General features: G+C 37.5%; 2 protein-coding genes across 2 annotated transcripts in view; one reads left to right on the forward strand and one right to left on the reverse strand.

The window, feature by feature from the left end:
- ARHGEF26 (Rho guanine nucleotide exchange factor 26) overlaps nt 1-11,963 on the forward strand; it is a 167,305-nt gene extending 155,342 nt beyond the window's left edge. Inside the window, exon 15 of the mRNA XM_082459537.1 lies at nt 2,338-11,963. Coding sequence (XP_082315663.1) covers nt 2,338-2,480 — 143 coding nt within the window. The 3' untranslated portion in view covers nt 2,481-11,963. The remainder of the gene's footprint in view (nt 1-2,337) is intronic.
- A 539-nt stretch (nt 11,964-12,502) lies between these two features.
- DHX36 (DEAH-box helicase 36) overlaps nt 12,503-14,130 on the reverse strand; it is a 49,489-nt gene continuing 47,861 nt past the window's right edge. The window contains exon 25 of the mRNA XM_082459523.1: nt 12,503-14,083. Within this exon, the coding sequence (XP_082315649.1) occupies nt 13,898-14,083 (186 nt within the window). The 3' untranslated portion in view covers nt 12,503-13,897. The remainder of the gene's footprint in view (nt 14,084-14,130) is intronic.

Consider the following 14,130-nt stretch of genomic DNA (forward strand, 5'->3'; position numbering starts at 1 on the left):
CATGACACTGTAAATGACACTATAAATAGAAAATCCTAAAGATGCTACCAGAAAACTACTAGAGCTCATCAGTGAATTCAGTAAAGTCACAGGATACAAATGAATACACAGAAATCTGTTGCATTTCTATACACTATCAGCAAAAGATCAGAAAGAGAAATTAAGGAAAGAATCCCATTTACCATTGCATCAATAAGAATAAAATGCCTAGGAATAAACCTACCTAAGGAGACAAAATACCTGTACTCTGAAAACTATAAGATGCTGATAAAAGAAATTGAAAATGACACCAACAGATGGAAAGATATACCATGTTCTTGGATTGGAAGAGTCAATGTTGTCAAAATGACTCTATGACCCAAGGCAATCTATAGATTCAATGCAATCTCTATCAAATTACCAATGGCATTTTTCACAGAACTAGAACAAAAAATTTTACAATTTGTATGGAAACACAAAAGACCATGCATAGCCAAAGAAAAACAGAGCTGGAGAAATCAGGCTCCCTGACTTCAGACTATACTGTAAAGCTACAGTAATCAAAACAGTATGGTACTGGCACAAAAACAGCACATAGATCAATGTAACAGGTTAGAAAGCCCAGAAATAAACCCATGCACCTATGACCACTTAATCTACAACAAAGGAAGCAAGAATACACAATGGAGAAAAGACAGACTCTTCAATAAGTGGTGCTGGGAAAACTGGACCGCTACATGCAAAAGAATGAAATTAGAACATTCTCTAACACCACACACAAAAAGAAAGTCAAAATGGATTAAAGACCTAAATGTAAGACCAGATATGATAAAAACTACTAAAGGAAAACATAGGCAGAACACTCTGACATAAATAGTAGCAATATCTTTTTGGACCTCTTTCCTAGAGTAATGGAAATAAGAACAAAAATAAACAAATGGGACCTAATTAAACTTAAAAATTTTTCCATAGCAAAGGAAACCATAAACAAAATGAAAAGACAACCTATGGAATGGGAGAAGATATTTTCAAATGATGCAACTGACAAGGGATTAATCTCTGAAATATTCAAACAGCTCAGTATCAAAAATATAAACAACCCAATCAAAAAATGGGCAGAATATCTAAATAGACATTTCTCCAAAGAAGACATACAGATGCCAAAAAAGCACATGAAAAGATACTCAGCATCACTAATTATTAGAGAAATGCAAATCAAAACTACAGTGAGGTCACCTCACCCCAATCAGAATGGCCATCATTAAAAAGTCTACAAATAAATGCTGGAGAGGGTGTGGAGAAAAGGCAACCCTCCTACACTGTTGGTGGGAATATAAATTGGTGCAGCCACTATGGAGAACAAGTATGGAGGTTCCTTAAAAAACTAAAAATAGAGCTACCATACGATCTAGCAACCCCACTCCTGGGCATATATCTGGAGAAAACCATAATTCAAAAAGATACAGGCACCCCAATGTTCATGGCAGCACTATTTACAATAGCCAAGACATGGAAGCAACCTAAATGTCCTATGACAGATTAATAGATAAAGAAGATGTGGTACATGTATACAATGGAATACTACTCAACCATAAAAACGAATGAAATAATGCCATTTACAGCAACATGGCTGTAGCTCAAGATTATCATACTAAGTGAAGTATAAGCCAGACAGAGAAAGAGAAATATATGATTTCACTTACATGTGGAATCTAAAAAAAGATACAAATGAACTTGTATACAAAACAGAAACAGACCCAAAGACATAGAAAACAAACTTACAGTTACCACAGGGGAAGGGTTGGGGGCAGGAGGGATAAATTAGGAGTTTGGGATTAACATATACACACTACTATATATAAAATAGATAACCAACAAAGACCTACTATATAGCATAGGGAATTATACTCAATATTTTGTAAAAACCTGTAAGGGAAAAGAATCTGGAAAAGATATATATATATATATATATAACTGAAACGCTTTGCTGTACACCTGAAACTAACAGAACACTGTAAATCAACTTCAATAAAAATAAAGTAAAAAAATAAAAGTCATGTTCTTCCTACCCAAAACATCATCCCTTTCTGCAACTCAGCCCAAGCTCAATACTCTCCTAGACACCTCACTTCAGGGCCTCCGATCATGTTCTGCCTCTCATCATGATATGCCATTGATTCCCTCTTGAAACCTTCCCCCTGTTCCACCTCTCTCTCTCACCTTGCATCATCTGTGGTACCCAACCTGGGGCAGGATACTGCCTCTGAAATTTGCCCATATCGTCCTCCCTCGGAGCTGAACAGTCAAGATTCATCCAAAATACTTGGTGCCCCATGAGGACTCTGCTCTTCTTTGCAGGCTGGTATGAAGGGGAAAGACTGCGAGATGGAGAAAGGGGCTGGTTTCCTATGGAATGTGCCAAGGAGATAACATGTCAAGCTACAATTGATAAGAATGTGGAGAGAATGGGACGTCTGCTGGGACTGGAGACCAACGTGTAGCCTCTCTGATGGTATTTTGTCACTGGGAGATTTGCACTACATCATGGTGGGCTGGTTGGTTCAAGGCCGGTTTTGATGTTAATTTTAACACAGCCTATTTAATTAAAAGAAAGGAAACACTTGCCTTTAAGCTTGCCAGGTGGTTCTGTTCTCCCAGGAGAACAGCTACTGGATAGTTAGTCCACGAAGCTCAGTTTGTGCACAGCAATCCTTTTGCAAAGCTCCTTAGGTAAACAGAATGCATGAGCAGTCCACTTCAGGGATCAGGCAGCCTCAGCTACTCCTAGTTGTATCATGTTCTGGCATAAGAAATATATATATATATGTAAGATGCTGTATCCTGGTTTTCTCTATCCTCACTTAACCAAGGATGTATACTATCCCTCTTTAAACATCTCCTTCGTATGGTTCTTCCAGTATTAGCAAGGTTTTATGTCTTTAAGGAATACCCAGTTTTGTAAATATTGCTCCTGCCTCTTATATTTTAGATCTGATGCTAATGCTTTCTTGATTTCAAAAGGAACTGGTAGAGTTCTGAAGGTGAGCTCAGTTTTTCTAAACCTCTTCCCAGGAAAGGGAAATTGACACTTGAATTTTTTCCTCCTCTTTCCTCATTGGAAGGGAAGTAAGGCGCCTTACTTTAAAGATTTTTTAAAAAAAAATCCATCTCAACCAACTTCGGTCTTTGGTAAGTATATTCTAATAAAACGTAAGTTACTCTAACAACATAGAATTTAGGTGGTTCATATATGTGAGAAAATCCTGAATATAGGACAGGGGTCGTACTTTTTAAAAATAGACCTACATGAGATGATAAACTGACGTGAGGCTGCTTTGCCTTCAATAATGTAAGGTTTTTGACTGTTCCTACTCCCATTTCCAAAAGGAAATTGGCTGAAACACATTTTAACAATCTCAAGGAAGATAAAATTGGACCTTAAAAGGTATCAAGAAGGCAACATGGTGTACCTAATTGCAACATAACATTTTGACCTTAATGGGAACTCATCTTATTTGCACTAAAGGCCTTGCTTGCTGGATTTGAAGTCTCTCTTAACTGCGGGTGTCTGTAGAACTTTATTTCTTCCACTAGTGCAAGGAGAGAGAAGAGTCATTGTAATAGTACGTTTCATAAAGAGGGAATTGGAGGGTTTGGAAGAGTGAGGGGAGGAGTGATTTTTTTTACTGGCAGCTACGTTCCCTCTCTACTCCATTCTCTTTCATGGAGGGGTAAAACCTGGCAAAGGGCACATCATTCAAGGACTCAGATCCATGTGTGACATGTCCCCAGCTACTGACTGCCAACCAGTTACTCAGTTGTAACTTTGCAGAAGCCCAGTGCGGGAGGTGTGTGCGCTCAGCCCATATGCTCTGTGTCCTGTCCCTGCAGCAGTGAGCCTGCGGGGGGCACCTGTGGCTGCCTCGCCTGTGGATTGCTCTCCTTTATCAATGCACACATTTCTGGGTATAAAGACATGCCAGGCCCCGAGCTCCTTGAGTTCTGGGCCAGTCTGTCAATGGAGAATAGCAGTGGACCCAGCAAGCAAGGTCTCGGGTTTGGTAAAACAAGAAATCTATCTCCTCTTTGATGTCACAGAATTTTTGGAGGAGAAGCTAACAAATTAAAATCTAATCTAATGGAATGTTTTCATTTAGGAAGGAAGGTAAATGTGTTGCTTGCAAAGAGACCATTTCGTCTTATTTTTGCTAACACACTGTTGACACTAAAAAGCAACTATACAAATCCTGTGAATTAATTTATCAGTAGAGATGGTGAACAGTTTTGGAAATATGTGCATCTTATAAATCAGAGCCTATTTAGCAAGCAGGTTAATACTGTTATTAGATAAAATGTTGTTTTATGGCAGGTATGAACTCATTCACAATGTTTCAGTTCAACCGTGAATTGTCGTTTTTACATGACACAGTATTGTTTTTCAAACTTAGTAGCTTCTCTGAATTGTACAATGACTTCATTCAGTGACCTGTGGAGAACAAAAATATTCATTTTTGTCCTAATGAATTGAGACTGCTTGTACACATTTGGCAAAATATGTGAGTTTATAAAGATTTTGTATATACTTGTTCTTTCGTGCTGATGTGATTTAATTTACTGTAGGATGTGTTCATTTAAGTACATAGTTTGCTGAATTTTGGGCCAAATCAGAGTTCTACTCAAAAGGTATCTGCAGCTAACATTGAAGGTGTCTGATCTTTCTTTTTTGGGTACGTATGGGCCTTAGCTGCCCTAGAAGGCTGGGGCATTTTTAAGAACTGGGCCATCCTGTTTCTTCTTATAGTTTCCACAAAACTGCATGACTGAACAGCTTATCTCAAATAGTTCATAGCTTCCTAACTGCTGTTGACCCTTGGAGTATATACCTTATCATTCATTTTGGCCACTCAGTATCTGAACCTTTGTGCTTGGGACATTTCACCACCTTGTGAATCTTGGCGGAAGACAAAGAATGACTCTGTGTTATTTTCTTTTCCTGAATAAAATTTCCACAAACTTCTTAGTGGCTTAAAACATTCCTGTATGGTCTCACAGTTCTGTAGTCAGAAGTCTAGGATGGCTTGGCTGGGTTCTCTGCTTAGAGTCTCACAAGGCTGAAATCAAAGTGTTGGCTTAACTGCTTTCCAGCTCATACCTGTTATTTGCGGAGTTCCATTCCTTGTGATTGCAGGACTGAGGCCCGTCTCCTTGCTGGCTGCTGGAGGGTGGGGAGACTGGAGGGAGCTCACAGCTTCCAGGGACTGGAATTCCTTGCCACGTGGCTCCTTCCACCTTCAAGGCAGCAGTGGCGTGTTCAGTCCTCCTCACACTTGGAATCCCTCTCGTTACATCTTATGCTACCAGCTGGAGAAAACTCTGCTTTTAAAGAACTCATATAATTATATTAGACCCATAGAATAATTTCCCGTATGAACTCAAAATCAACTGATTTGAGACATTAATTAGATCTGTGAAATTCCTTCGCCACGCACTGTAACCTAATCGTAGCTGCAACACCAAGGAAGCAGAGATCGTGGGGATCATCTTAGAATTCTGTCTTACAACACCCTCTATAAAACCTTAAAATGCTAGTTTTCCAGCATTCTTTGCAGCTAAAATACAGCTATGTGATAGGATACATAAATCAAAGGCATCTCTGTTGGATTTTCGCTCAAGGTAGTGACAAAAGAGGGGAGAGATGGGGAATATCATCTTTGGAAGTAGCAGGATGCATCCTCCTCTTTGGTCCCTCCTCCATCCCAAATTACTGCTGCATTTTCCTTGGACTCTGGAAAGCAGCAGAGAGGCAGTTGTTTGTTTGGTAGACTTGCAGTACTAAATAACACAAGTCAGTTAAACAACACAGGTCAGAGTTTAGTGCCTACCATAATCTCCATTGTGGGTTTGGTCTCCAAAGGGCTTACTCTGGAGTGAGGCAGTAAACCTCAAGGACCTCGAGCTTCACTCTTCAGGCTTCTAGCATACCAAGGTCCTGACAGGAGGAAATAAAACCTTGCTCTGGAGAAAGCTATCATCACCTTAGTTCTCAATTATTTCCAAAAAACAAATTCTCAAATGAAAGGATCAGCAAAAAAAAAAAAAAAAAGAAAAAAGAAAAACAAAAACAAACCTCTGAGAGACAGCATCTGGATACAGGAAAAACAAAAACAAAAAAACTGATACATTCACAGGGACTCTAGATAGTAAAATCATTAGTAAAATACAATTGCTACGTTTATGGAGATAAAGCCAAACTTCAAAAAGCAATGTAGAACTAACAACCACAAGAAGTGACAGAGAAAAAACAACTAGAAATTATGGAACTGGATTTAACATCAGATTTGATAGTTAAAAGATTCTGGTGAACTGTAAGAGAGGCTAGAAGAAACCTACAAGGAAGCATGAAGAGGAGAGAGATGGAAAGTGCAGGATTTATTTAACTGGAGTCTCAGAGGAGAGAGAGGGGAAGGAGAGGGAGCTTTGGCAAGGAAACTAGATCTTTATAACCTTGCTCTGACCAGTCACAGGATGCAGGCTGTGGCCTCGGGTGAGGCGAGGACAAGTCCTGCAGAGGGCTGGTGAGTGAAGGCTGTCATCTGGTGGCACTTCCAGCAGCTAAGGGAATACCATCAGTCCTGATGGAGGATCTGGGCAGAACATCACAACATTCACTACCTGTAGCTATGTCAGTATTAGATAAAACAAGTCTGTATGACTAGGGATAGAACCTACATAATGATGAAAGTTTCATTTAACCAGGAAGATACAACAATTCTAAATATATATTCTTCCAACAATATGGTCTCAATATAATAAGACAAAATGAGCAGAAATACAAGAATTAAATCAAAAGTCACAGAATGAGACTTTAACACACCTCTCTCATTTGATAGGAAAAATAAAAAATCAATGAAGGTGTAGAAGCTTTGGACAAGAATAACATAATAGGCTTATATAGGACACGCTGCAATTTCAGCATATACATTCTTTTCAAGCACATGTAGAATATTTACTTTTGACTACTTCCTGGGTCGTAAAACAAGTTTCAACAAATTTTAAAGGATTGACGTTATACAGAGTGAGGTCTCTGATTACAACATGATTAAGTTGGAAATCAATAAAAAAAAATTAAGAAATATCCATTTATATGGAAACTCTGACCTAAATTTAAGATGCAAAACTATAAAACTCCTAGAATACAGGAGAAAATCTAGGTAATCTTGGGTTTGGAGACGACTTTTAAAATATAACACCAAAGACATGATCGGTGAAAGAAAAAACTGAGAAGCTGAACTTCATTAAAAGACAGGAGAATGAAAAGACAATCCACAGAGTTGGAGGAAATCTTGCAAAATATACCTGAGAAAGGGTTGGCATCCAAAATATACAAAGAACTCTTAAAACTCAATAATTAGAAAACAAAACACCCAATTAAAAAATAATAGGCAAAAATCTAGAAAACTCACCAAAGATACACGGATGGAAAATAAGCATATGAGAAGATGCTCAAGATGAAACATCATTAGTGAACTGAAAGATTAAAATGAGATACCACTACACACCTATTAGAATGGCTATACAATCCAAAACCCTGACACCACCAAATACTGGTGAGGACACAGAGCAAGAGGGATTTGCACTGACTGCTGGTGGGAATGCAAAAACCACTGGGAAGAGTTTGGCAGTTTCTTAGAAAACTAAACACTTACCATATGATGCAGCAATCACACTCCTTGGTATTTACCTAAACGAGTTTAAAACTATGTCCACACAGAAGTCTACACACAAGTTTTTATATCAGGTTTATTCATCATGGCCAAAGTTGGAAGCAACCAAGATAATCTTCAATAGATGAACGGATAAACTGATACATCCAGACAATCGAGTATTAACCAGCAATAAGCGAAATGAGCTATCCATGAAAAAACATGAATGGATTTTAAATGCGTATTACTAAGAAAAAGTTGCCAATGTAAAAAGGCTATACACTGTATGACTCCAACTATATAACATTATGGAAAAGGCAAAACTATGGAGACAGTAAAAAGATCAGTGGCTGCCAGGGGTTCAAGGAGAGGAAAGGAGGAATAGGTGGAGCACAGAGGACATTTTCAGGGCAGTGAAAGTATTCTGCATGGTTAAGTTATGGTGCATACCTGTCATTATATCAATACATTGATCAAAATATACAACACAAAGAAGCTGATGTTGTAAACTATGGATTTTAGTTAATAATGTATTAATATTGGCTCATCCCTTGAACAAGCGTACCAAGGTGTTAACAAGAGGGGAAACTAGGAGGGAGTAAAGGTGTATACGGGAATTCTGTACCTCTGCTCAGTTTTCCTGTAAACCTAAAACTGCTCTAAAAAAAATACAGTCCGGTAATTAAGAAGTTCCTCTAACAAAGGAAGTGGCAGAAGTGAACTTGAAACATCAGGAACAAAGAAGGAACAACTGAACAGGTAAACATTTGGGTAAATATAATAGGCTATCCTTAAGGTTTTAAAATGTTAGTTGGCTGAAAGCTGTATTACATTGCCTGATACGGTTGGTTCTCAACGTATGTAAAGGAATTATTTGGGAAAACTAAATGGTGGTGTCTTTTTTAAAAAAATAAATTTATTGTATTTATTTATTTTTGGCTGCGCTGGGTCTTCATTGCTGCACAGGGGCTTTCTCTAGTTGCAGTGAGTGGGCTTCTCATTGCAGTGGCTTCTCTTGTTGTGGAGCACGGGCTCTAGGCACGTGGGCTTCAGTAGTTGTGGCATGTGGGCTCAGTAGTTGTGGTTCACAGGCTCTAGAGGCGCAGGCTCAGTAGTTGTGATGCACGGGCTTAGTTGCTCCACGGCATGTGGGATCTTCCCGGACCAGGGCTCAAACCCGTGTCCCCTGCATTGGCAGGCGGATTCTTAACCACTGCACCACCAGGGAAACCCCAGAGTAGTTTTTAAAAGTGACATAACTATATGTTTGGAAACACATTTAAAATGTAATTATATAGGTAAGTGTAGAGTAAATGAATGGAAAAATAATATCAAGCAAATGCCAATCAAAAGAAAGCTAGAGGGGCTATACTAGAACAGATAAAGTGAACTTCAGAGCAAAGAAGATTGCCAGGAACAAAGAATACTACATCACAATAAAAGGGTCAATCTGTGAGGAAGACATAACAACCCTAAATGTTATGTACCAAATAATAGAGCTTCAAAGTACATGAAGCAAAAACTAACAGAAATGACAGGAAAAAACAGACAAATCCATAATATAGTGGTTAAAGGTATAGAACAGAACACCATCAAGGAATGGGACCTAACTGACATTTTTTAGAGAACACTCCACCCAGCAACAGAAGATTATACTTTCTTTCCATGTAGATATGTAATGTTCACCAAGACAGATCACATTCTGGGTCATAAACTGACAAATTTAAAAGAACAAATCATACAAAGTATGTTTTCCAACCAGCATAAAAGAATCAAACTAGAAATTAACAACAGAAACACCACAGGAAAATCTTCAAACACTTGGAAATTAAACAGCATGCTCAAACAATTTGTGGATCAAAGAGGTAAATATATAAAGAAATAAAAAACACACTGACTGAATGCCATGAGAATACATCAAAACATGTAGTTTGCAGCTAAAGCAGTTCTTAGAAAGGAATTTATGGCACTAAAACACTTAAATACAGAGAAAATCAATGAAACAAATAGCTAGTTCTTTGAAAAGACGAATACAATTGATACACCTTTTAGCAAGACTGACCAAAAAAGAGACTATCAATGTCAAGAATGAAAGACCACATATTGTTAGATTCCAGAGATATAAAAGGGTAAGAGGCTATTCAAGCAACTCGACATAAATTTAACAACTTAGATAAAATGGGCCAATTCATTGAAAACCACAAACTACCAAAACTCTGAGCAGTCTTAAAGGTTGGCTCTGCAGTGCTTCCACATCAGCTGTCTTCCTTCGCTCCCATGCCTTTACCCATACCAGAGATGTTTTGTATTATTATGCCCTATTCATCATCTCATGGTGGATGTGCAACCTCCTGACATCATGGACCCCTAAAACTGGTGCTTTTCTCTTCCGGCACTTGGTAACGGTGGTTTAACTCTTGCCACTGTACTAGCCAATTGAAGAGTGGCACATTTTGCCATTTTAAAGGTCAATGAACTTAAAATTTTCTGCAGCTCTAAAATTCATAAAGAATAATCCTTCCTCTTTTTAATCAGATATATCCCTAAAGCCCCAATTACTTAACGTATGAGGTGGAAAATCAAAACACACATATAAGTATATAACAACCAAGGAAAATGGCAAGTAAGCACATGAAATATGCTCATCACTGATTATTATATTCAATAGAAATAACAAAACCACAACAAACTATGAGATTCCACATCCATTAAAGGCAAAAATTAAAACAACAAATAACTAAAAATACCCAAGTACTGGTGAGAATTTGTAACACCTGGAACCATACTATATGGAGGGTGGGTGTGTAAAACATGGTATACCCACTCTGTAAGTCAGGTTGGCAATTTCTTATATGACACAACAATCCTAATCATAGGTATTTACCCAAGAGAAATGAAAACATCTATCTACACATAGACCTGTATACACATATTCATAGCAGCTTTATTTATAATAGCAAAAAAACTGAAAATAACTAAGAAGTCCATCAACTGGTGAAAGAATAAACAAGCTGTGGTACAACCATACAATGCAATACTAAATAATAAAAAAGGAGCTAACTTCTGATATACACAGCAACATAAATATCTCAAAAGCATTATGTTAAGTGAAAGAAGCTGGACACAAAAGACTACATATGGTTCCATTTATTTGAAATTCTAGAAAAGGCAAAACTAGTGACCAAATGGTTGCCAGTGGGAGCAAAGGATTGACTGTAAGGGGAAACAGGGAGATTCTTAGGTGACAGGAATGTTCTATATCAAGATTGTGGTGATAGCAATTACATGACTTTATACATTTGACAAAATTCACAGAATTACACTTGGGTAACTTTATTATATATAAAATAATATCTTAAAGCTTATTAAAAAAGAGTTTGTAACAGCGGTAACCTTTTTTTAATATGTTGCACTTCCAGATACTCTATAATGAATATGTATTTTTAAAATCAGAATAAAAATGCCATGTAAAAACAATTAGCATATTATAAATATATGATTATACTACATGATCACAGTTACTTAAAAATATACACAAACTCAGAGCTAAAAGAGGGGAAGGAAAATTACCATTTACTTTGGGTAATGGAGTACTAAAATAAATTCTTCCTATAGCTCTTCTATGATTTCTAACTTGTAGGGTGGACCTTGTTTTAAAAATGAAGAAGTGAAAATCACTTGCAATATTGGTATAAATGTATCTAGAGCTTTTGCCCAAGTTAATAAATTAGGAAGGTGTCACATGGACTCACTTTTCGAAGACACTTCTTAAAGATTATCCAGTAGTTTATTTCTTTCATTTTTTTTTTTCTGTAAGTTTCTGTTTCAGGGTCATTTTTTTAAAGAGTTATCCTTGGTATCACTCAGAATGGTGAGGCAAATAGTTTTCTTCGTAATTTAGTATCTTATTCTTTAAAACTACCAAATAACAGATAGTTCTGAGACCTGGAATACATTTTTCATTAGGTTACACCCTATTCTGTAAACAAAAGAAAAACATAAATAGCACCTTCAGGCTAAATTTCCATCTTGACTGGCTATAGAGAAGACATAAATTGGAGGTGATAATAACTCCTTTGATCTCTCTGAATAGCTCATCTATTAAACAGTTCTGCAGAAACATTTTCCCCATTTATGGAGATTAAATATTTGTCTATGAACATGGAGCCAATTAACTAGTAATCTGTTTTTACAGATTTTTAAAATGCTTTCTGCCAAGACCGTTTTGGCCAACTGACTGAATTTAAACTGGATAGTAAAAGCAAGCCAAAAAAAAAAAAAGGCACAAACATAAAAACAAACGTTCTTATAGAACAAATAGGACCTAATGATCACCTTCAGTTTAGGGGCAAAACTAATATGCCACAAAATGACCCAGTACAAGAATTCAGTGAGAGGCAGATCACTTTTGGGATACTAGCCAAGAGAATGGACTTAGAACCACACAAATACATTCAAAACCCTAGGAGGCAATGATAGGTTGACATACATTCCCAGAAATGGAAGCAGTACCTGAACCAGTGCTGTTAAGATCATCATAGAATTATCAATCAATCCCAGTCATCATACGATACTCCCTTCCTTTGGCTTCTTTGGAAGGCACAATAAAATCTGTAGTTTTTAGGGTGCAGCAGGATGTTCTTCCTATGTCTCTTTTCGCAGTATTTCCAGTACTACAACTTTTCTCAGACACAGGGTCAAACTGTTAGATCACAAAATAAGTGATAGAAGCCTCAGCAAACAACACTCAACATTGGATAGTATGTGTTTCAGTTAATACCCTTCTGCCAAGTTATACAAAAGACCCTACTAAAAGTGGCTAAAACAAAGAAGGGTTTATTATGTCAGAATAAGTCCATGTGCAGGGCAGTTGCAGAGTTTGGATAATTCAACAGCTCACTAGCATTATCAAGGACTCTGGTGATTTCCACCTGCCTGCTGAGCCAACCTTGTGATCCTAAGAGGGTTGCAGCAGTTCCAAGTGCCAGAGTCAGACAAAACAAGATCCAAAGGAGGAGCACAGAATTTCCTTCTTTAAGTCTTATTAGTAAGGAAAATCTTCTCAGATGCCCCCGTGCAGATCTCTTCTCAGCTGCCATCAGCCAGGACAGGTTCACATATTCATGCCTCATCAGTTACTTATAAGGAGAATAAGACCATGCATGATTGGCTTAGAACAATCCAATTCACCCTTGGGGAAGAGGGTCCAACATCCCTGGGAACAAGCAAGCAGGAAGGGAGGGACAAAATGGCTGTTGGATAGCAACCAAGAGTATTTGTCAAAATCTGACAGGGCTGAAAACATACAGTACACGTCACACTAGCTTCCACTGGCTGAGAGGGTAAAATAGCACTCAGAGCATGGGGAAGAAAAGTCTAACATAATGGATTGTTATTAAAAAAGTTTCAAATAATAACTATAACTTAGTACACAATACATGCCAGACACTAGTCTATGCACTTTACGTATGATAACGTATTTAATCCTCATAATTGTTACCTGTATTTTACAGATAAGGAAAAGGAAACAGAGAGAAGCCAAGTAATTTGCCTAAGATATGTGGTACGTGATGGAGCTAAAATCTGAACTTAGATAGGCTCTAGACCCATGCTCTCAATTGCTACATTACACTGCACAGGGTGATGTAGAAGTGGTACAAATATATTCTAAGATAAAAAACCATCAGATAAACCAAGGGATAGGTGGAGATGCAGAAAGCAACCCAAAAAGCTAGCTGAGATTTACACACTGTACATTTTATTAAATACTGGGCTTTATTACAACAAATTAACTTCTGATAGAAGTTTCATTAGAGGAGATGTGGATGTGTTCAAATTCTTATTTGATACTGCTTTTTGGCTAACCATTCTATTTTTACTGATTCTATACTCAGTCATTATGGGCAGAGAGATTAATATTTCATAACAGAACAAAGGAATTTCTCAAGTGGTACAACATTCAAAATATATAAGAGGAATACTCTCAAAATGTGGACATGACCACTACAGAGTAACTGTTTTTTATGGTATATTTATAATAGCTACAGATGACATTGTTAATTCATGCACATTAAGTCTTCATTTACTACCTACTGAAGGTTTCTACCTTACACATGAAAATTACTCATGTCCTGGGGTTTGACATCTAGCCAAAAGTTAAACCATGATGGAAAATGGCTATCAAACTGGCTTTTCAGGGCACCACAGAAAAGCCATCAGCTGTAATATCCATCCTGAAATCGTGGTGGCAAGTTCCTGGGAGTTGCTTTTTCCTGCGTTTTGAGCAAGTCTATAATAGCTGAGAGTACTGCACAGTCTCTGGATTTAGTGTCCTTCCAGTCTACAGGATGGGGACTTTCAATCTTCTCTTGCAGAAGGATATCTAGTTCCTTTCTTAATTCCTGAAGTTGGAAAAATTATACATGTTCAACAAAGGCAGGTGTACTAT

The sequence above is a fragment of the Balaenoptera physalus genome (genome assembly GCF_965194825.1).
Source record: "Balaenoptera physalus genome assembly, chromosome: 4".
Lineage (NCBI taxonomy): Eukaryota > Metazoa > Chordata > Mammalia > Artiodactyla > Balaenopteridae > Balaenoptera > Balaenoptera physalus.